Here is a 23,585-nt window from a genome sequence, read left to right as displayed (position 1 = left end):
AATAGTAAAAAAGTGTGTTAATTTCTGAAATCAATGTGCCTAAACAGTCTACAGTTCCAGCTTGTCTAAAAACATTGTTATATTTATGTACTACATATAACATATACATAACATATTGTGTAGGATTGTTTGGATTTGCTTCAGTATGCGCACTGTCAAGTTTTCCCCGATCCTGGAACGGTGTTGCACTGAAGCGAACTGCGCATGCGCTTCATCTCGAGTTCAGTGCGTCTACCGGTGAATGAGAGACGACGGAGGGTAAGCAGAGATAATAACAGTTAGCTTGCATGCTTATATGCTGACTGAAGTGTTGTTATTTTATTCATGCTTTTTCATGCACGCGACTGCGTGTTATTCTGCGCACACCGTACACTCTTGTGAGGTGTAAAGGAGACTAGTAAGTGCGTGGACAGATCACTAGACAGTGTGCTCATGCGAGGGCCCGGATCAGACAGCACTGCTGAAAGACAAAACACTGCAGTCAGCACAGCTGTGCTTTACATACTACCACTGAAACTGCTCTTTAGTTTAAGTTAATACGCTTCGTAGTGGTTGAGAGACATAAAAACAAGGTTTTAAATGGTTTGGTCAGTGTTGCTGCTGCGTTAGCTGCTTAACGCTAGCTTGCTGCATTGAGAATGCGTTAGTGTGCTAAGCTAGACTATAGATAAAAGAATTGTGTGATGAAATTGATTATTTGGGTCTTCCAACAAAAGGTCATAAACAATTTAATGTTTCTTATTCGTTGTTTATCTGGAGTTTTACAGCAGGGAGAGGTTGTAAACAGTCTGCTGGTGTTCTAGAGCTGACAGATGGCATTGGCTGTGTTTCAAAAACTAGTACGCTCCCTAAATAGACAGCATGTATGTTTTTTTTTTTTTACATTAAGTTAACAATCTTGCTCTTAATTAGTCTTTAATGATAACCTTAATGTGTTAACTATATAAAAAAAGTTTGAGTATTTTAATCTATTAACAGCTCAATATTCAGCAGTTGTAGTAATAATATATCATGTAGTTTATATATGGGCCCCTTTTTGTTGTTGTGTATGACAAAGGGGCGTTAAACTTAAAAAGATGAAAACCTCTGACTTTGTATGTCTTGTGATTATCAGTAATGTTTTCTTGGCGAGCATCCACTATATTTCAGTACCTGTTTAAACAGTTTTATGCGAGTAGTTATAGTAAGTTTAATTCCCGACCCCACAGGAAATAATCTTCCACCTGGTCCAGCAGTAAACGTGAACAGGTTTCCATGGCCCAGTTCGGGGGTCAGAAGAACCCTCCGTGGGCGGCCCAGTATGCGGCGACAGCGGTTTCACAGCATGGCCACTCAGGACAGTCACTGGACATGAACAGTTTGCACTGTAAGTCATCATAATTCAACAATATATGTATTATCATTGCCACTGCATTATTTTCACTTTCAGTTACAAATAACTAAATGTTACTATACACATGCATTCATAATTTCGAGCTTTATTGTATTGTGAAGGTCAAAGCTCAAGATGTTTTTGTTTGGGTTTCATTGACTGGTCAAAGTTTGCTAGTGCTTGTTTCAAAGTTGTTGACAGCAGTTGCCATGTCCTTACAATCTCACACATGTCTCCCATAGCGTTAGGAGTACAGCAGCCATCCCTTTTGGGAGCGTCTCCGATGTACACTCAGCAGTCGGCTTTAGCCTCCCTCAACTCTCAGTCTGCTGCCAACTACCAGCTCTCGCAGCAGACCGCAGCGCTCCAGCAGCAGGCCGCCGCAGCCGCCGCTGCGTTACAGCAGGTGAGATCCTGGCTGTGATCCATCACCGTAATACAGCTGGAGTAAATCCACTATAAAGCCTTTGGCTATTTTTGGAACAGCATATTAACATGCTAGATTAGTATATTGTAGGTACACTGTGAATAGTATGCAGTTATCCCAGATTCATACCGAATAACAATCATGTTCGTTTTCAGTGTGATAAATGAATTGAAAGCACTTACAGTGCCTTTCATTATTATTCCCATTTTTATATATATATATATATATATATATATATATATATATATATATATATATATATATATATATATATATATAATTATTTTTTTTTTTTTTTCCTGAAGAAAAAAAATTGTGATTGCAATTTAAAATGAGATTAAAAAAAATTAAAAAGTTTTCTGTGCTTGTTTGTGGGACTACACAATTTGGACATAATAATAACAATAATAAAAACTATATAAATTATTAATATTATGTGTATTATTATGATTATTATTATTATTGTTATTATTATTATTATGAGTGTTATGAGCATTAGTTTTATTATTATTCAATAAAAATATAAACATTACTAAATATAAAACACAATACATTACTGTTGTAATGTTTCACTGTTAAACAACAATAAAAAAAGAGTATTTAGGAAAATAATCCAGTCATACATTTGTTTTTTTAATATTACAACCTTAAAAGTACAATAATATTTTAATTTCTTCATTTTCAAACGGTAAACCATTACACTTCTATTTTGATGGAAAAATACCTTAATGATTCTCTTAGATGAAGCACTTCTCATCACAAACATGGGACGATTATTGCCAAATGTTGAATTCCCAAATGCACGTTAAACCCAAACTCAGACTAGATGCAGAGATGGAATTTGTGCAGCAGCATTGTGAACCAAGCCTCTCACAATATCACGCCTCACTCTGAAACATGCAGAACGTATATTTTTGTAATTAAATCAAAGCCCTTGATATTTGATAAAAGCTATAACGTAATTTTGGTTTTATCTCAGTTAATCATGCATCCCTAGTATAGTACCTATTATCTTCCAAAAATAGCAGTAGTTATGCAAAGCATACTCTGCACCTAGCCCAATCTCATTCTGTTCACTCCAATGCATGAAGTGCTCCCTCCATCATTCTGAATTGTACTCATCTGCATTTCCAGCATGTTCAGTGTTGGAGTGCTGTAACCTGAGCCCTTCCCCCAGCCTGCAGTGAGCAGTCTTGAGACACTAGTGTGTTTTATTTTAGTCGCAGATCAATTCAGCCCTGCAGCAGTATCAGCATCAGCAACAGCAGCAGCAACAACAACAGCAACAGCAGCCACCTCAAGCTCCTCCACCTCAGCAAACTCTTTACAACGTCCCACATCAGGTACATACACTCACTCTCATCCTGCCTCTTAGCTTTTCCAAAGTCCTAGTTTTTTATCATGAAAGATGTCTTTATGTTTCATTGTGACTTCTCGTGCATACCACAAGGTCATGGGTTTGATTCCAAGATAATGTTTGCGCCCTGCAAGTCTCTTTGGATAAAAGAACCTGTTGGGTTTATAAATGAATACATCATGACAGATGAACTAAAAGGGCTGCAGTCAGCACAGAGGTTACTCTAAAGAGGGCAAGTGCTGCAGTGCATGAGTGCCTTTCTGCATTATTTAACTAGCAGGACTGTCTTCCAGTCTTAGTAGATGTGGCTGGTTCTGAAATAGAATTTTTAGAAATGTATTCAAAATTGACTGATCAAACATCAGCATTTTAGAATGATTTCTGAAGGATCATGGCTTCAGAGGAATCAATTACAATTTAAAATATTGTAATAATATTGTTTAAAAACTATAAATACATTGAAATAGAAAACAATATATTATTTTATGAATTTATTATTTTTTATATAAATGCAGCCTTGGTGAGCAAGACATTTAAAAAAATCTATATTGACCCAGCATTTTTGAATGGTGTAATGTGGTATATGGAGCTTATGTTTAAAAAGTTAAAGATTTTGGATTTTAAATAAATGAAATATATTCATGTTAAAGCTTTATGCCTTGTTGTAGTTAGTGTATAATCTTTTGTGTTTTCTTGATTATTAACAGCTTCCACAGCCCCAACAAGCCCTGCTATCACAGGTACACTGTGTTTCCAAAATCTGCATATGCATCATTTTTCACATATTTTTTCTTGCAAAGCACATCTTACTATTTTTAAATGTGTAAAATGATGCAAGAGATCCCTATTAAACCTGTATCAGTGTTTGAATGTTTTTTTTTTCCATGTGATTACGCTTTTTAATTGTGAGTGAACCTGCTGGAACGCGAGACAAATTTCAGACTTTGTTGTATTGTATCATATCATATCTTAAGATTGCCGGCTATGAGCAGTTTATGTTCTAACCCTTGTGCTGTGTGTTTTCGCAGCCCCCTGTTGCCTTGCCCACCAGCCTGAGCCTGTCCAACCCGCAGCAGACGGCACAGATAACCGTATCCTACCCGACCCCGCGCTCCAGCCACCAGCAGCAGACCCAACCCCAAAAGCAGCGTGTTTTCACAGGAGTCGTCAGCAAGCTACATGATACTTTCGGCTTTGTCGATGAAGATGTCTTCTTCCAGCTCAGGTGCATTATATTGTAAATGTACAGTTGTAGTTGAGAGCTACAGGTCAGGTGTGTAACTTCTGTTTGTTTTGTGTAGTGCGGTTAAGGGGAAAACACCCCAAGTCGGCGATCGTGTTCTGGTGGAAGCTGTCTACAATCCCAACATGCCTTTCAAGTGGAATGCCCAGCGCATCCAGACGTTACCTCAGCTGCCCAACCAAACGGTAAGCAAACCCGTGTGGTCTGAGAGGATTCCTGGCAGATACAATCTGATATGGTTCTGCCTCCACAGTGTTTCATGATACTGCTGTTGATTTGTGTGTTCTTAATCTCCATGTAGCACCAGCCGCCTCAGCCCTTACCTCAGGTTTCCCCACAGCTGTCCAGCTTTTACTCTGAAGCAGGAATGCAGCGATACTCTGACATACACTCTGCGGTGGATTCAAGACAGAATGTAACCCATACCACTTGACCCCTGCGCCCCAGATCCCTATTCTCTTCTGCTCCTCCCCTTTGTCTTCTGCTTGACCTGCTCCTCCACTCTCTTTAGTCACATGTCCTTGGGTTTCTTACCTTCCACCCAAGACAAGTATCTCTGTTGATGCCCTTTCACCCAGTATTACAGCTCACAGCTTGCGTGTTATATTTGTAATTAAACATTTTTCTCGCAATCCATAGATTTCATCTTTAGCTAATCAGCACCTGCTGCGTTATTAATGCACTATTTAATTGTATTTCTTTAGAGTTTCATAAAAAAATTTCAGTAGTCCAAAGACCAGAAATTCTTACTTTTATGATGATTCTTAATACTAATAAGAAATAAACTAATTACAAATAAATTAACTTAATTACAGAATTTAAGGTCAAATATTAATGTATATAATTAAACAAATTAAAATAAATATTTTAATCAAGATTTTATAAAGTAAAGAACAATGAAAGTCTGGTCTTGTTACTATTGCTGTTTTTGTGTGTATTATTTTTTTTAAACCTCATAGTGTGAATTACCTGCACTTTTGACATCTGTACACCTGGACACAGATGTCACACTGAGCAGGCGCATGATGATAAACCAAATGCAGACTGCTGTCTGTTTTATTATCATTTTTTTTCTTCTTAAAAGAAAGTGCAATTTGTGAGGGTTGTTTTTTTTTTTTTAAAGCAAGACTTGAAAAATCTATTCTGTCTCTTAACAGGAGCCAAAACCAGCACGTGTTAATAGCAGTGCTTCTGCTTCCTCTGTTTCCAGCTATTTCTAACCATTTACTTTCTTTTCACTGGGTTTAGAGCTCCTTGATTACTCATTTAGGCACATTTTCCACCCATCCTATCAAACAGGTTATCTCAACAATATGTATTGGATTAATGTTATATATTTGAAGTCTTGTTTTTTATAGCCCCTAGCTGAAAGCTGTTGTAATCGTTTTGATGAAATGAATCAATGTGCAGTAATGTGTTTGTGTTTAGACAATAGATCTTGGCTTGGTGTCTGCAGAGCTAGGTGATGTTAATTGAATTTGTCATTTTTATATTGCATTTAGTAAATTTTCATTTTTAAATATATATACGCTACTGTTCAAAGGTTTGTAGTCGGTACAGTTTATAAATGACTTTACAAAGCTGCATTTATTTGAGTAAAATTACAGAAAAGGCAGTAATACAGTTTTGTATTTTAATATATTTTAAATTATAATTTATTTCAGTGATGGAAAAGATGAATTTGTCATATTTGATGAATAGAAAGTTCAAATTAATTCTTTGAAAAGAGCAGAATTTGTGGAACATTATAAATGTCATTTTTGATAAATTGAATGCCTGCTGAAAATAATATTTAATTATTTAAAAAATAGTAGTATAAATTATATATAAAAAAAACAACAACAACAGTGTTAACTATCTTTATTTAACTCTTATCTTTTGGGACTTTTTAGCTTGAACAAATGAATTATGAGATCTTTTGTTCCATCTCTTTTGTTTTTTCAGAGCCAGCCGCCAGGCCCAAACATGATGAAACAAGGTCCCACCATGCTGCAGTCTCTCCCCCCGCCCACCACCTTCAGCATCCCGGCCCAGGGACCTCCTCCTTCTCTTCTGCAGGCCCAGCTCTCCGCTGCCTCTCTGGCCCCACTGCTGCAGAACCCCCCACAGCCCCTGCTACCCCAGCCTCCCCCTAAAGGTTCATCAGACCCCTCCACCTTTCACAGAGTCGCTCCTTTATAGAATCAGATCTGATCTCCCATCTCTCTCTCTGCCATGTGTAGATTCTGTGTTCTCAGGGGGTTTGCTGCAGCCCCCGGTGCGGATGATGCCTCAGCCGCAGCAAGTGAGGCGCGTGGACCCTTCACCCCGCTTCCCCAGCCGCAGTGACCGACCAGAACTCATCCTGAGGAAGGATGACCGCAAGTACAATTGCTTCAGCAGTTTAGTCTGAAAATATTGTCAGTCTTTATTTGCTTTACAAGCTCATGCTTTACTTTGCCTGTTTTTGTGTAGTCGGGAAAGAGAGCGAGAGCGAGAGCGAAGGAGATCAAGAGAACGTTCACCCCCAAGGAAGCGTTCTAGAGACCGATCGCCTCGTAGAGAACGCTCTCCAAGACGGCCACGCAAAGTCGTCCCGAGATATACTGTGCAGTTCTCCAAATTCTCTCTCGATGGGTAAGTTAATTGTTATAAAGGAAGAATCTTGATGTTTGGTTGCAAATTAGTAGACAGACTATTTTTTTTTTTTTTGTATACTTTTATTTTCATTCATCCTAGACGTGGAAGAATCTGAAAAGTAATTAAATCTGACCTTCACGGACACTAGACTTGCATTTAGAGCACCACAGAATCAAAAGACACACAGAGATCTTGGAATCTGCATTTATAATTATTATGATGCACACTTTAGTGTTGTTTAGATGTTTGGTATATGACTGTCTCTATTCTCATCAGTTGCAACTGTGACATGATGGAGTTGCGGCGGAGGTATCAGAGCCTCTACATCCCCAGTGACTTTTTTGACGCTGTATTTACCTGGGTAGATGCCTTCCCCTTAACTCGACCTTTCACCTTTGGAAACTACTGTAACTTCCACATCATGCATAAAGAGGTGGACTCTCTGGTGAAGAACACGGCTGTGCTGGACCCACCTGATGCCAATCACACCTACAGTGCAAAGGTAATGGTCATCTTTTTTGAGTAATTTATTGTCAAATTCATTTCAGAATAATGCTTCTTACCAGATTTGATTAAGTGGTTTTTGGCAGTCATAATTAATATGATTGTTATAGGTAATGCTGCTGGCCAACCCTAGTCTAGATGAGCTGTATCATAAGTCCTGTGCTCTGGCAGAAGATCCATCAGAGCTGAGAGACTCCTTCCAGCACCCTGCCCGCCTCATCAAGGTACAGCTCTCTGAATTACACTACTAACAGCAGCAAACGGACTGGGTTTGTGTAATCAGCTTATGTACTAATTACTAACTTACATGCTATTTAACAAAAATTGTCTTGCACTTAATGCTGTAGTATTTCACAGGGATGGACAACATTAATGTGTCGGGGACTGTAGTTGTTATTAAATATCTTTAAAGTCATTCTTGCTGTATAAAAGTATTAATAAAAAAAAAAAATCTGACTGACCCCATATTTTTTACAAAGGTAATGTTTACCGTAATTTACCCACTATTAAAATTTCAAACGTTGAATGGGATTTAACTTAAAGGTGCCATAGAATGCATTGATAAAATGTTTTAAATTGTTCTCTGATGTCTGATTCTCTGAGTGTGTATATGAAGTTTTATCTCAAAATACCCCACAGTTAATTTTTTTATAGCTTGTTGAAATTGCCATTTTTAGGGCATGAGCCAAAATGCGCTGTTGTTTGTGTTTGTTTCCTTTAAATGAAAATGAGCAGGAGCTCCCGAGTCCAATTCTGCGGTTTTCCCGTGTGTTTAAGCGACCCCAATAACGTGATATTTAGCCCCTAAAATCTGAATTTTACCAGGGGAATCCTACCAAAAACCAAGTATTTTACCCCACCAGAATACAGTTTTTACTGGGGCATCCCCCTCAAAACGTGCAATTGGGTGGGTTTTGTTGTGAAAACCTGGCAACCCTGGGGAGCTTCAAGAGTTCATTCTTGCGGGCATACCACCGGTGAAATGGTTTAACTGGTGATGACCCTGTTACTGACCTCACATTTCTTCCAAATGCAATTTTTAACTACCACATTCCTAATCACGATCTTTCTGGTAGCACATAGACAGCATTAGTGAAAACAGGCAGAGGCAATGAAAGCTTTAGCAACATTAGCCTTACAGAGAGCCAAGAATCTCTTTTGGAAAACAAAATATGATGCCTGATGCTTACTTTGTTTGGAGTCTGGACATTTGCACATAGCATTGGTATTGATCTCTCTTTCAGAAGCAATCATTGCACAACTCCAGGGCTGATCTGTCCCTCATTTGTGAGGCAGTCCTGTGTAAAATATTAGCACAAATGAATAGGACTTTTCCTTTTTTTCCAGGACATTTCCTTCGAAAATAAAAGTTAACCACATGTCCTCAGCGGTCTATGGAGACTCCTATGTTTGTTGGTGCATCCCAACACACAACACTTTTAATCGTTCTTTGGTGCTGACATTGTACCTACAGTAACAGCAAAAGAACAGTAATGGCGGGCCGCTGATTCTCACTCAGGGCTGTGTATATGCTAATAGAGCAGAGAGCGTCACAAATGGGTGGGACTTTCCCCGACTACGTCGTCATAGTAGTGAGAAACCTTGAACTGCTCATGTGGAGAGAATTATTGGGATTATAAAACAATGAGTGGGTGGGTTTTTACCATTATTGGTTTGTTGTTTTCACACACTGCGGCCACACAACTGTGTTCAAACACCTTATAAAAGTGATTTTTGCATTCTATGGCACCTTTAATATAATGTACACTGAAACTAGTTTCCTTATTCCCCTGAACACTGATGTTTGTCCACTCCTGTGTTTGATGTTGGAGAGTTTCTGTTGGTGTTGGGGAGCTGACTGTGATGTGTATCTGTCCTATTCCATTGCTGAACGCTTTGCTGTGTGGAATAAGCGCGTCTGATGTTGTCTCTCCCTGTGTCCGCCACATACGCCTCCTTCAGAGCGCTCAGTGGCTTCCCAGCATCTCGTAACCCATTTGAACTCCTCTGTTTTCAGTTCCTGGTGGGGATGCGGGGCAAGGACGAGGCCATGGCCATCGGGGGTCACTGGTCTCCCTCTTTGGATGGGGCCGACCCGGAAAACGATGCCTCTGTCCTTATAAAGACAGCCATACGTTGTTGTAAGGCTCTGACAGGCATTGATCTGAGTTTATGCACGCAGTGGTAAGTACATCTCCTTTCTTGGTCTGTGCCGATGCATTTCCTTGTAATCTCCATGTGTGCATCTTTTACAATTAAAAAAATGGAAATAAAAGGCAGACAACATCTTAAAGTCTGTGACCCACCGCATGGTTTTGACACAGCAGTGTATCTCCTGACATGTTCGATGCTTTTGTGTTCATAATTTTGTTTTGCAATGTTTACGCTAATGTGTGTGGCAGTCCTGCCTTTATATCTATGTGGTGAATGCATTGATTCTTTTGCTCCGAGAGCAGAGCCAGAGGAGTTGCCGCCATCGTTACTTTCTGTTCTCTCTGACCTTTGCCTTGTGTTAAATATCTTACATATTTAACTTGCTTTCACTGTGTCTGAATCTGTCCCGGTTCAGATTGACGGGTGCAGGGGGCGGGGTCTTCGTCGTTTTTGATATTGTGTGTCGACCTCCCTGATGCGTGGCTGCCGTTCATCCTGAGAAACCCCTCGTGGAGTTCCGCAGACTGTATTTTCTCATACGTGTCTCGTTCGGGGGGTCGAGGGGATCTGAGCTTTGTGTTTGTGTGTGTATGTGTGTGTTGGGGGAAATGGGTGATGTCTCACAGAATGTTTCTTTCCAACGCGCTTCTTCCTTTGCGACAGGTATCGTTTTGCAGAGATACGCTATCACCGCCCTGAGGAGACTCACAAAGGGCGGACAGTCCCCGCACATGTGGAGACAGTGGTTTTATTTCTCCCGGATGTTTGGCATTGTCTTCCTACCCGCTCAGAGTGGGAGGGCCTGTCCCGTGGACTCAAGGAGCAGCTGGCAGAGAAACTCTTGGCTGAACGGAAGGAGGCTGATGGAGAACAGGCACTGAACGCTAATCCCTCTCTTCTCATTTCCGCTTCTCACAGGCACAGGAATAGACAAACAAAACACTCAGAAAACACTGAAAGAAACAGACAAGTATCACAGGCATCATACAGAACCCACTTTTACCATTTCTTCCTCTCATCCCTGTCTCATCCCTGACCCTCCACCCCATTTCCTGCTGCTCTCCCTCTGTCACGCAGTCTCACACACAGCCGGAAGAAATTAGGTCCTACTTTATGACACCTGTCAACTGGTAAAACAGCTTCCAGCTCAGTCAAATGCACGATTGCCAGCCGTGATTGAGATAACTCTAAACTTTCTGTTTAATTTCAACACATCCTAACTTTAAAGGGGGGGTGAAATGCTATTTCATGCATACTGAGTTAAAAAAAAACTGAGTTCATACACTGTTAAAGAGTTGGATTCCCATGCTAAACATGGACAAAGTTTCAAAAATTAAGTTGTACGTTTGAAGGAGTATTTTTTTTCCCAAAATACTCCTTCCGGTTTGTCACAAGTTTCAGAGAGTTTTTTTCGAGTATGGGTCTGTGTGACGTTAGATGGAGCGAAATTCCTTATATGGGTCCTAGGGCACTTCTGCCGGAAGAGCGCGCGCTCCCTTATAGCGAGGCTGAGCACAACAGATCACTGATCAGAGCGAGAGCGTCGCGAAAAGTCACAAAAGAAGTGTGTTTTTGGTTGCCAGGGCAAGACAACCCTGCACAGATTACCAAAAAAAAAACAGCATTAAGGGACCAGTGGATGGAGTTTAATTTTACAGAGCATCAACGGAGTTGTGCAAGTGTTTTTGTTTGTTCCCTGCATTTCGAAGATGCTTGTTTTACAAACAAGGCCCAGTTTGACGACGGATTTGCGCATCGTTTATTTCTTAAGGATAATGCAGTCCCAATGAAAAAGGGTCACGATCGTGTGTTGGAACTGCAGGCGGTGAGTAAAACTGCTTCAAATATCTCTGCCTCCTTGTTAGTGCGCCCCCTCCCATGCCGGAGACCCGGGTTCGAGCCCCGCTCGGAGCGAGTCGTTGCTGCTGCTGCTCTCGTTCAGTTTCAGCCTCGGGATCTGATTCTGGATCATAAATAAACGGCTGAATCTGACTGTAAGCCATGGTTTGTTTTGGTTGGTTTTTTCCTCACGGTAATGTCACAGCTTCCAAACGCTCTCAACGCAAAAGCCTACTGGCGCTCGTGATTCTTTAGCTCCGCCCACATGCCACGCCTCCAGCCGCTCGTGTTTTTCCGGGAAAAATCGGTACAGACTATCTTTCTCTTATGAATATAATAAAACTACAGACTTTTTGGAGTTATGAAGGATTCAGTACTACTCTATAGGTACTCAAGATTAACAGGATATTGAGTGAAAACCAGCATTTCACCCCCCCCCTTTAAAATCTGACACATGGACCAATGAGACCAATTTAGAAAATGACTGCTGGAATCTGAAGAGCCAGTTGTGTTTATGATGTTTGTGTGTGTTTTGTTTTCCTGTTCAGTATCTGCCGAACTCTCTCCGAGTTCTGTCTCTTGTATGTCTCTTTTTTTTTATTTTATTTTTCTATTTATTTTTTACGCTGTTTTCTGATTGGACTGTGCCTAGACCCTTTGTGGATGTGATTTTTCCAGGGAGGACAGTTCTGGCTAGGTTTTAAAGAAAACGAGCTAAAAAGAGTATACGTGGGCCCAAAAAAGGCAGCAGTAAACATAGATGTAGGGTTTGGGGACCTTCTCAGAGTGCATCTGTCCCATGTCCATCTTTTGAACCATTGATTATCTTTTTGTATTCCACAGAACTGTTGATTGGCTGATGAGTGGGATATGGATCTGTTTCTGAAAGCTAGAGAGCTTCCGTGTATCCTAGCAGTGGATTTTTTTTTTTTTTACCCAGTCAGGAGCTCAGTAGGAGGAGACAATGAGAGACAGTTGTGACCTTGCTTCTTGCACGGATCAACTTTTGTTTCAGAAAACATCTTTCTGTCTGAGAGTGGTGTGTTAACATGTCGTTTTCTTTTTTCTCTTCCTCTCTCTTTCAAATAATGTGCATAGGAGGAGGAGGATAAGGACGAAGATGATTCAAAGGAAGTCACGACACCGACTCACTGGTCTAAGCTTGATCCGAAATCCATGAAGGTGAGATTCCCACAAGCAAACTGAACTGTTTTGATGGGGTCTTTACATTCTTTATGAACCTATTATATGGTTAGGCATATAATAACCAATAGTTTTTTAGTTTAGTCACAATCTCTCAAAACTTTATTTTGGACAATTGTTTTTATAGACACTTCATGGTTAAACTAATTTTTTGGACATAAATATATACCACCTTAAAATACATCACCATCCAGTAGTCATATTTGGAATTCAAATATTATTTATTACCAATCAAGAATACATTAACTTTATCAAATGGGACTTTTACATTATTACAACTAAGTAAACTAAATGCTGCTTCTTTTAAACTCAGCAAAGAATCCTAAAAAAAAGAATCACAGTTAAAGGTGCCATCTGTCATGTCTGGCAAAAAAATCAAGTCATACTCCACATTCCATACCAGATGGGGGCAGTATGAATTGGTCTACTTTAGAGTAACAAACGAGAAACGGCATAGTCTCTATGCTCCGCCCCTACCTTCACAACAACCCTACAGCCATAGCCGAAGCCTAAGAGGACGTTTTGCCTCCAGAGGAATGTTGGGTGATGTCAAGTGATTCTGAAACATGACATCTTCAAGCTACTCCCCTTCACCTTTACCAGTGAATATGTTCCTATTCGTTTTGTTCATATTACATTTTGAGTTGTATATACACATTATTTGAATTAAATTAATTTGACAGACAGCATTCTGTCAACATCATTGGTCAACATCAGACAGCTGATGTTGACCAAGCTAGCGCCAACCAACGTAACCAGAGCTGCCAACTCTCAAGCATTCACCGTGAGACACACGCAATTGACTCTTTTCACACACTTTCACGCCACACATCAATTTTCTCACGCACAGAAAAACCACGAAGCAAAGAGGACACGGAGACTAACAGACTAGACAGAGCAGGTTAGTTATGATATGAAAAAATGGGTAAGTTATAGCTAGCTAATTATCAAACGCAGCTACGGTTAGCCATCGCTAACATTAGCAGGTTTATCGAACAGCCTTCTATACATTTCTATGTTATAACTTCACGAAAACAAATACACAAAAATATAAAACAAACTTCTAGCGAAATATTAACAGCATCTAACTTACCAATCCAAAAGAAATGTTGCAAGTTCGGAGACAAACCTCATTTCTTTCAGGTCCATCAGTTGTCTCCAGTGATTGAAAGCAGTGCTGATGTTTACTCTGGTTCGGCTCCTTTTCTTATCGGATTTTATTTGTGATTCCGAGCGCGGTGGTGGTCTCTTGCCAAGGGCTTGAGCCATCCTTTCTTTCTCTTCCCTGAACTGAAATGATGTAGTGGGCTGTACTTTCCACATGATTGACATCAGGTTCAGGTACACCCACAAGCCGTGCGAGTTATTCGTGTATTGCAGGTTGGCTGGTGGTCATGTTGCCCGCATACCGCCTCCCATGGCCGAAACTGGTATTACGACACCTGTCGGGCCGGGGCTAGTAATGCTAATGCTAATTAAGGTTGATATCTCTGCAGCACTATAACTTGAAATTTTTTTAATGACATCATCGCCCTTATTTCTACTCATTCTTTTGATGCGTGTAGGTAATTTTTTGGATATTTTTACCTCAATTTTTGCATATGGCACCTTTAACACAAAAGTGTTAAGAAGCACAACTGTTTTTGACATTGATGATAGGCAATATTGTGTGCATTAAATCATCATTTTGGAATGATTTCTGAAATATCATGTGACACTAAAAACAATTGTTTAATTGTGATTAATATTTCACAGTTTTTAGTTCATTAAACATTGCAAATTTGTAAAAGTTTTCTCCTCTTTTAATTGCTTGCAGAACAGTGTTTACATCATCAATCTGTCCATTAATAGTTGTTTAGGACATTTGTGCACTGTTACGTTTAATCATAGTTTCAAAGAGTTGAGTACATAGCATATCTGTATAAAATTGTTTTAAAAAAAACACTGGAGTAGTCATAGAAATGCACTGGAGAACAAAGCATGGAGCGATCAAAGGGCTGATGAAATGAATTTGCACACAGGTCAATGACTTGCGTAAGGAGTTGGAGAGCCGTTCACTTAGCTCTAAAGGGCTGAAGTCTCAGCTGATTGCTCGCCTCACCAAACAGCTGAAGGTGGAGGAGCAGGTGGAGGAGTCAAAGGAGCCGGAGAAGCCTGAACCTCCGAGTGTGGAGGAGGATGAGTGCTGCAGACCGGAGGATGACCGAGAGGTGAGGAAAGATCAGAGGATCCTGATCTGTCTGATAAATTGCATACTAACATGGAAAAAAATCTTCCCTTAAGGAAGAGGAACGAAAGCGGCACGAGGAGCAGGAACGCCAGCGCAGGGAGAGACGTTATGTTCTGCCAGATGAGCCCACCATTATTGTCCATCCCAACTGGGCTGCCAAGAACGGCAAATTCGACTGCAGCATCATGTCCTTGAGTGTGCTGCTGGACTACAGACTGGAGGATAATAAAGAGCACTCCTTTGAGGTGAGCATTACTGCAGAGAGGTAATTAAAATTAATAATTCACCTATAATTTACAAAGTTTTGGGACACTTTGCTTGACTTCACCTGATATAATTACAATATTCTGGTGTCAGATACTCTTTTGTAAATGGTTTCCTATTGGAATGAAAGGAGGGACTTGACATTCAAATAATATTAATTGTTCAAAAAATATTCAAATAATATTCATTCACAAAACATTAAATACTTTAAAAAATATATTAAAGAAAAACAGTTGCTATGTCAGTATTTCTCGTTTTCATTTAGTTTAACTATACAGGTGCTGGTCATACAATTAGAATATCATCAAAAAGTTGATTTCACTAATTCCATTCAAAAAATTAAACTTGTATATTATATTCATTCATCACACACAGACTGATATATTTCAAATGTTTATTTCTTTTAATTTTTATGATTTTAACTGACAACTAAGGAAAATCCAAAGTTCAGTATCTCAGAAAATTAGAATATAACTTAAGACCAATACAAAGAAAGGATTTTTAGAAATCTTGGCCTACTAAAAAAGTATGAACATGAAAAGTATGAGCATGTACATCACTCAATGCTTAGTTGGTACTCCTTTTGGCTGAATTACTGCAGCAAATTTACGGTCAGGCAAGTTTGCTGGCCAGTTAAGAACAGGGATACCATGGACCTTAAACCAGGTACTGGAAGCTTTGGCACTGTGTGCAGGGGACAAGTCCTGTTGGAAAATTAAATCTGCATCTCCATAATGTTGGTCAGCAGCAGGAAGCATGAAGTGCTCTAAAACTTCCTGGTATACGGCTGAGTTGACCTTTGACCTCAGAAAACACAGTGGACCAACATCAGCAGATGACATTGCACCCCAAACCATCACTGACTGTGGAAACTTTACACTGGACCTCAAGCAACGTGGATTGTGTGAGTCCCCTCTCCTCCTCCAGACTCTAGGACCCTGATTTCCAAAGGAAATGCAAAATGTACTTTCATCAGAGAACATAACTTTGGACCACTCAGCAGCAGTCCAGTCCTTTTTGAAGCGAGACGCTTCTGACGCTGTCTGTTGTTCAAGAGTGGCTTGACACAAGGAATGCGACAGCTGAAACCCATGTCTTGCATACGTCTGTGCACAATGGTTTATGAAGCACTGACTCCAGCTGCAGTCCACTCTGGAGTCTCCCCCACATTTTTTTATGGGTTTTGTTTCACAGTCCTCTCCGGGGTGTGGTTATCCCTATTGCTTATACACTTTTTTTCGACCACATCTTTTCCTTCCCTTCGCTTCTCTATTAATGTGCTTGGACACAGAGCTCTGTGAACAGCCGGCCACTTTTGCAATGACCTTTTGTGTCTTATCCTTCTTGTGCAAGGTGTCAATGGGCGTCTTTTGGACAACTGTCAAGTCAGCAGTCTTCCCCATGATTGATTAGCTGCAGAACAAGACTGAGAGTCCATTTAAAGGCATTTGCAGGTGCTTTGAGTTAATTAATGAGTGTGGCAACAGGTGTCTTCAATATTATTGAATCTTTTCACAATATTCTAATTTTCTGAGATACTGAATTTCGGATTTTCCTTAGTTTTCAGTTATAAACATCAAAATTAAAAGAAATAAACATTTGAAATATATCAGTCTGTGTGTAATGAATGAACATAATATATACGTTTCATGTTTTGAATGGAATTAGTGAAATAAATAAACTTTTTGATTATATTCTAATTATATGACCAGCACCTGTATGTAGTAAAATAACTAATAAAGAAAACTGAAATAAAAATGGGTAAAAAAAAAAAAAACACACCCACAAAATTACTAAACCTTTAACTTGAAGATTAAAATAAACAAATATTAAACCTGTAGTCCGTAACTTTTGGTGCTCTAGCAGTTAATAAACAGAACTGCGTGTGTCTTGTGGAAGAGCATTGCAGCTACTTCTCTCTGTTTATGTAAATAATGAATCACAGAAGTGCTGAAATAGTCTGAATATAGACGCTTCTTATTGGTGTACCGTAGTGATTCAGGACAAGCTAAAAACACGGTTTGGAAAATGAATTCATGATGTACTTGCTTATTCTATTAATTTTGGAAATTTTGAGCCCTGAAAAAGTTACGGAGTGTAGCTTTAAGTACAAAAACAAAATTCAATACTAAATCAGAAATTCAATAAATATTAATAAAACCTATAGCATTTTTCCAGTGATGATAAATTGGTGTCTGTTTCAGGTGTCTTTGTTTGCTGAATTATTCAATGAGATGCTTCAACGAGACTTCGGCTACAGGATCTACAAAGCACTGGCTTCTCTTCCCAGCAAGGATGAGAGGAAAGATAAGAGAGAGAAAGCTAAAAAAGAGGCAGAAAGGAGGGACGTAAAGAAGGAGAAAGAAGGAGAAAATGGAGAGCCAGCCATAAAGAGAATGAGAGAGGAGGATGAGAAGAGGAAGGTGGGGGAAATACTTCAAAAGAGTTTCACTCAATATGGTGCTGTCAGTCGAATAAATAAGTCACTAATTGATAGCATATTTTTTCTTAAATGAATCGCGATGAATTCCACCTAACGTCCAGAATTTTATAATTGTTTTAATTGCAATAATTTCACATTCAGTCCTCAATGTAGAAACAGTGTAAAGATAGTATATTTTTAATATTTGTTTAATCATTTGTGCATCATTTTTATGACTGAAGGTTCGTATCACGGATACCAATACTACTGATGTCTCTAGGAAATCGTTTTTTCTCCTGATATTTACACATCGACTATAGCCATTTAACATTACAGTTTAATTGACAGTTATCAAAGTTATCAAATACAACATTTTGAATTAAATATACTGTAGATGAAATCTTAAAGCTAAAAAAAGTGATTGATCTCCTCTTTTCTTTTTTTCCGTTGATTAACGGACATCACAGCAGCTTGGTTATTAGGTTTTTTATTACTCTTAAGAGCTGCCACTGCTGAACGTGATGCAGATCTGACACGCATCTTATTTTCTCATTAACTTTTTACATTTTCTGACCCACTCAGGTCTGAAAATCTCAGTTATGAGTTGAACTGGGTGTGTTTGATGAGGGAGACTGGGGCTGCCCCAAGACAGTTTGGAAAACTACTGCATTTCAAAGACATGTTCTTAAATGACTTAAACACACATTTTTGTCAGGAAAACTGAGACCGAATCAGCAGTTGTGAGTGGGGTTGTCATCCCTAGTCCTGTCCCTGTGTTAACGGTGTAAAATATTTTTAACACATTAAATATAAATGGCCAAAAATGTATTGCCTGCATCAACACACTAATTATGTGCCCTGGAAGAGTAATGGAAATTATTAAAAGCTTAAAAAGTTATGGACATTTCCATAGCAAATATTGATCTTTTTTTTCGTTTTTTCATTAAAACATTTATTTGGCATCATGAAAACCTGGAAAAGAATCTCACTGATTGGTCAGAAAGTGTGGGCACCATGTTTGGATTGATTCTTTGATTTATGTCTGGTTAAATGCATTAAAAGCATTGTGATTTGTTCAAATGTATGCATTTTTAAAGCTTTTTTTAAATATGGATATTTCATATATTCCTGGGTAAAGGATGAGGAGAAGGAGAGGGGTATTAAGAGAGAAGAATCCAAAGATGATGATGATAATGAAGACGGCAGCAGCTACAACAATGCAGATGAATATGACCCACTGGAGGCAGAAGACGCAGACGACTATGAAGATGATGGTAGGGGTCACACTGTTTGCACCTGGATCCTCCAGCTCACCTCTGATCAGTTTTGATTCTTTGGTCCAGAAACTGATCCTTTGTGCTCCTCAGATAAAGATGATGAAGACTCAAATGGCAGAGACAGAAGAGACGACCGACGAGATGAACGCAAGTCCAAAGAGAGGTCATCTAAAGATAAAGTGAGTCAACAACAGATCTCCTTTGACAACACAAAAGGATTCTGATAGTGAGAGGAATGACATGCTTTATTTTTTCCATCTGTCTGTAGGATGAGAAGAAAAAGCAGATGGTGACGTTTAACAAGGATCTGCTGATGGCCTTTGTGTACTTCGACCAGAGTCACTGTAGCTACCTGCTGGAGAAGGACTTGGAGGAGATCATGTACACGCTGGGCTTGCATCTCTCCAGAGCTCAGGTGCTGCTTCTGTGCAGTGCTGTGTGTTTAGTTCTTTCTTGGGAAGGTTTAAGTACCATGGATTCACATTTAGGCATTTAGCAGACACTTTTATCCAAAGCAACTTACAAATGAGGACAATGGAAGCAATCAAAATCAACAAAAGAGCAATGATACACAAGTGCTATAACAAGTCTCAGTTAAAAACGCAGTATATGTAGCAAGGTTTTTTATTATTATTGTATAATAAAAATAAAATAAATAGAATTCAAAAAGAATAGAGAAGCTAGTGTTAGTGTTTTTTTGTTGTTGTTGAATGCTTTATTTTCTCTTTGTTATAAAAAAAAATATATTTAACTATTATATACTACAATGATAATATAAATGTGTTATAGTAATTATAATAATTATTATAATTATTTTTTACATTTATTATCTGATTTAATTTTAATATTAGTTAATAATGCATTTAAAGTTGTACGAATTTGATAAAATACCAGTTATGTAAATAATAAAATTAATAATAATAAATATTAATGTTTATTATCACCATACTAATATTAATAATGATGATTATTATATAAATGTTCAAAGTTGACTAAAGTACTACTACTACTAATTATTATTTTGAACGTAACTATTTAATAATTGTATTTGTTAAAAATAAAATAAATATGAATGTTTTTGTGATGATGATGATGAGATTTATTTGCTATTATTGTTTAAATATTTAAGTCTGTAATTATATGTATTATTGTTAATATATATATATATATATATTAATATTTAATTTATTACATTTAAAGATATATACTTAATTGGTCAATAATAGTTATAAATAATGAGAAAATATAAGCAATGATATTTGTTGCTTGACCTTTTAGTTGCATCTTGCTCGATCGGGACACAATGTGTTAACTGTAATTTCTTAGTTGCAAGCTGTATAGCATATTTCTAACAGACTGACATATCTTGTTTGTTTTCAGGTGAAGAAATTGTTAAACAAACCATTGATTAGAGAGTCCTTCCATTATCGAAAGCTAACGGACAGACCCAAGGACGAGCCTAGCCCCACGCTGCCCTCTGATGCTCTGATAGACAACCTTTTAGGTGTGCAAAGAGAGTGATGGCTGGATCTGAGAGGCTTGTTCATAACACTAGAGTACAGTCTGTGACGTTACAGTGGACTGAATCACTCTGTGTGTACCCTACAGGTAACCAAAGCCTGCTTCCCAGTCTGAAGATCAAGCGGGAATCAGAGGACAGCGGAGAGTCGTCTAGCCTGATCGTCTACAGGGGAGCCATGGTGGATGTGGAAAGCATGATGCAGAAGCTGGAGAAGAGCGGGAAAACCCGAGAGGAAATTGAGCAGAAGCTCATGCAGCAGGACATTAAAATGGGTAACAACCTCGTTTGTCTCTCAGTGATTTTTGTTTTTGAAAGTCACAATTCATCAGCATACATTTTTCTACCCTCAATAAAATTCAATCGCTAATCAAAACTATCTGTTTTGTAGAGGAGGACTCAAAGCATATAGTCGAGCTAGAAGCAACAAACCACAGTCTTCAGAGAGAGCTGGAGGAGGTGAAGAACAATCTCAGAGAGACGGAGAACAACCTGAGAGCTTCAGCCCAGCAGAAAGGCTGCTACGAACAACAGCTCCACAGCACAGTGTCCAGCCTGGACACCCTCATGAAGGAGCTGCAAGGAGTTTTATCACACGTATGAGACTTTATTTGTTTTATCACTGTGTGACCAGGGCTCAAGAAGCTGTTAGAATATGGTTTACCGTATTTTTCTGGACTATAAGTCGCACCTAGGTATAAGTCGCATCAGTCCAAAAATACGTCATGATGAGGAAAAAAACATATATAAGTCGCGCTGGACTATAAGTTGAATTTATTTAGAACCAAGAGAAAACATTACCGTCTCCAGCTGCGAGGGGGAGCTCTGTGCTGCTCAGTGTAGACTACAGGAGAACTGAGCAGCATAGAGCGCCCTCTGGTGGCTGTAGACGGTAATGTTTTCTTTTGGTTCATGTCAAATTAATTTTGATAAGTCGTACCTTACTATAAGTCGCAGGACCAGCCAAACTATGAAAAAAAAGTGTGACTTATAGTCAGGAAATTATGGTAAATAAAGTGTATAACAAGTGTATTGTTTTTAATGCAGGGTGATCCTTCAGATGACGTCAGTGAGCAAAAACCTCAAGCTAATGGCTCAGATGAGTGAACATCCCTCTCCTGCTTATCCACGTCAAATATCTCTTCAAATGTGTAAATAAACTTAAAACTAACACAATTCTAAGACTAATTTAATTTTGATCTTTTGGGGTTTCTGTGTACAGTTTTAATGACCGTGGAGGTAAACTTACTTTTCCTCATAATTCTATATTTGAAACTAATTCTTTGATTTTGAAAAATAAGTCTTCAGAATCAAATTAATACACTTAACAAGTTCAAGTTTAAATGTTTTGTTTGATTTTTGTAAACGTTTTGGTTAATAATCCATTTAAGCTTTTTTATTTTCAGAAGTTGCTAGTAATTTTAACGTGTGTTGCTATATCAGCATATTTCATTGTTGAAATAATACATGACTTGTGCCAGTGCGTGACTTATTAGCAGAGTTTATTTAGCAATAAAAGTGTTATTTATGTTAAATCAAATGTTAGAAACAGCTATTAGGATTTTATTAGGACCTATGTGAAGCTGCTTTCTGATATCTTTCATTGTTCCATGACAAACAGTGATCAAAAACCATGTTTTGTTCTATTCTTTTGTTTGTTTTGGTCACATCTGAGCATGCATCTAAATTAGCGCATGCATATCAGCTTGATTCCTGAATGATATTCTTGCAGACTTATTTTTTGTATTTGATGTTTTGTTCTGTGATTTCTGTATACTCCTACCAGGGTAGCTTTGTGTGGCTGGGGCCGTGTTCTTTGTCATTTCAAACAAAACCAAGGCAGTGGCCCTGTTAAAGATGCACAGGCGTGATCTGACTGAGGTCATGTCTATTCAGAGTCCTGGGTACTTCATATCAGACTGATTGTAATGTGTGAGTCGAATACTGTGTGTTTCAGTAGTTTGTTTTGCTTGAAGTTAGCTGGAATTGTTTGGAAGGGAGTGAATTCCTTTTTTTTATTATGTTTTTCCTGTTGTTGGCCCACTAAAGATGAGAATGATTACAGTGGGTGGTTTCTTCTGAGTGGAAAAGAGCCAAACCTGATAAAAATGAGGCCAAGGAAGGCAGCCAAGTGCATATTATTTTTCTATTCTGGATGTACTGTGGTTGTCCTGGTAAAAGTAAATAAATAAAAGTGCATCATTTTAATCATTTCATTTAGTTAAATTTAGAATTGTCCCAATTGTTTTGAATTGACAGGGGTTTTGGGAACTTTGCAATGCCATGTTTTCCCAGAAGATGGCAATATTAGTTTGATCCGGAGGGATTGTGCATGCACTTTTTATGGAGAAAAACAAGCAATGGATTTAATAAACAAATTTTCCTCTTGTCACCGACTTTCTTGAATTTCTTGTAACAGTGTAAACTGTTTCAATGATTTTAGTCTGAATGCAGGATGATTTTCTCTGAATAGGGTGAATTTATGTATTTCTGTATCAGCACTGTAGTAGCAGCGGGTGAAGACATGAAATGGATCAGCGTTATGCTGATTTACAAGACTGACAATCTGTATTTCTTAAAGGACAGATGTTAAAAGATCTATTTTAGTGTAAAAATGTTTGTAAAAGGCTGTTTCTTCTTGTTGCTGCATTGCTCATCCTAAAAATGTAAAAGGTGATGAATGTATAGTAAGCAAATATAAAAAGTCTGAAAGAGGTCACAGGAGATGAGTTTTGACATTGTAGGTAACATAACAATGAATGCTTTATATTCAGATTAAATACTACCTACATGCATACTTTTATAGAACAAACTTTTGTCAAACAGTTGCAAAATAATTACTTATTCAAAAGACTTATTTGGAGTATGTGATTTCAGAAGCAACCTTAGTTTATTATGTTTTATATCTATTTAGACATAAAACACTTTTCACACAGAATGTATTTTTTTTGCATTTAAAAATGAATAGGAGTGTCATGAAAAAAAAAAGTAGACTCGTTTTGGTCAAGACCTAAGCGCAAACCTAAACAGTGGACTACAACCGAACAGTCTAAGGGGCAGGAGTCGGTGCTCTATAAAAAACTCTGTATAGAACTTGATGACCACAATGAGCTATTGAATGGGAATGATAAGATCCAGCAAATCAAAACATGTCC

At 38.4% G+C, this 23,585-nt stretch overlaps 1 protein-coding gene across 4 annotated transcripts; it reads left to right on the top strand.

The window, feature by feature from the left end:
* The first annotated feature begins 122 nt into the window (after positions 1 to 122).
* LOC127970261 (cell division cycle and apoptosis regulator protein 1) lies at positions 123 to 22,819 on the top strand. 4 transcript variants are annotated; one of them, XM_052572667.1, is made up of 26 exons: positions 123 to 258; positions 1,209 to 1,366; positions 1,615 to 1,778; positions 3,020 to 3,142; positions 3,864 to 3,896; positions 4,185 to 4,381; positions 4,458 to 4,584; positions 4,701 to 4,814; positions 6,344 to 6,536; positions 6,622 to 6,763; positions 6,854 to 7,015; positions 7,295 to 7,520; positions 7,633 to 7,746; positions 9,540 to 9,706; positions 10,340 to 10,550; positions 12,614 to 12,697; positions 14,740 to 14,928; positions 15,002 to 15,193; positions 17,417 to 17,635; positions 18,773 to 18,908; positions 19,002 to 19,090; positions 19,180 to 19,326; positions 20,292 to 20,415; positions 20,520 to 20,705; positions 20,822 to 21,027; positions 21,478 to 22,819. In XM_052572667.1, exons 2-26 carry the CDS (start codon positions 1,255 to 1,257, stop codon positions 21,535 to 21,537), a joined length of 3,717 nt encoding a protein of 1,238 aa, XP_052428627.1. In that variant the 5' UTR covers positions 123 to 258; positions 1,209 to 1,254; the 3' UTR covers positions 21,538 to 22,819. The 4 variants fall into 4 exon arrangements, with proteins under 4 accessions (XP_052428627.1, XP_052428628.1, XP_052428629.1 ...); XM_052572668.1 differs by lacking the exon at positions 123 to 258 and adding an exon at positions 377 to 397; XM_052572669.1 differs by lacking the exon at positions 123 to 258 and having other exon boundaries at positions 19,002 to 19,087; positions 19,183 to 19,326.
* The last annotated feature ends 766 nt before the right edge of the window (positions 22,820 to 23,585 follow it).

Source organism: Carassius gibelio, chromosome B13 (genome assembly GCF_023724105.1).
Source record: "Carassius gibelio isolate Cgi1373 ecotype wild population from Czech Republic chromosome B13, carGib1.2-hapl.c, whole genome shotgun sequence".
In the NCBI taxonomy this organism is placed as follows: domain Eukaryota; kingdom Metazoa; phylum Chordata; class Actinopteri; order Cypriniformes; family Cyprinidae; genus Carassius; species Carassius gibelio.
Note: the sequence above shows the minus strand (reverse complement) of the source record. Positions and strands in the feature narration are given on the sequence as shown.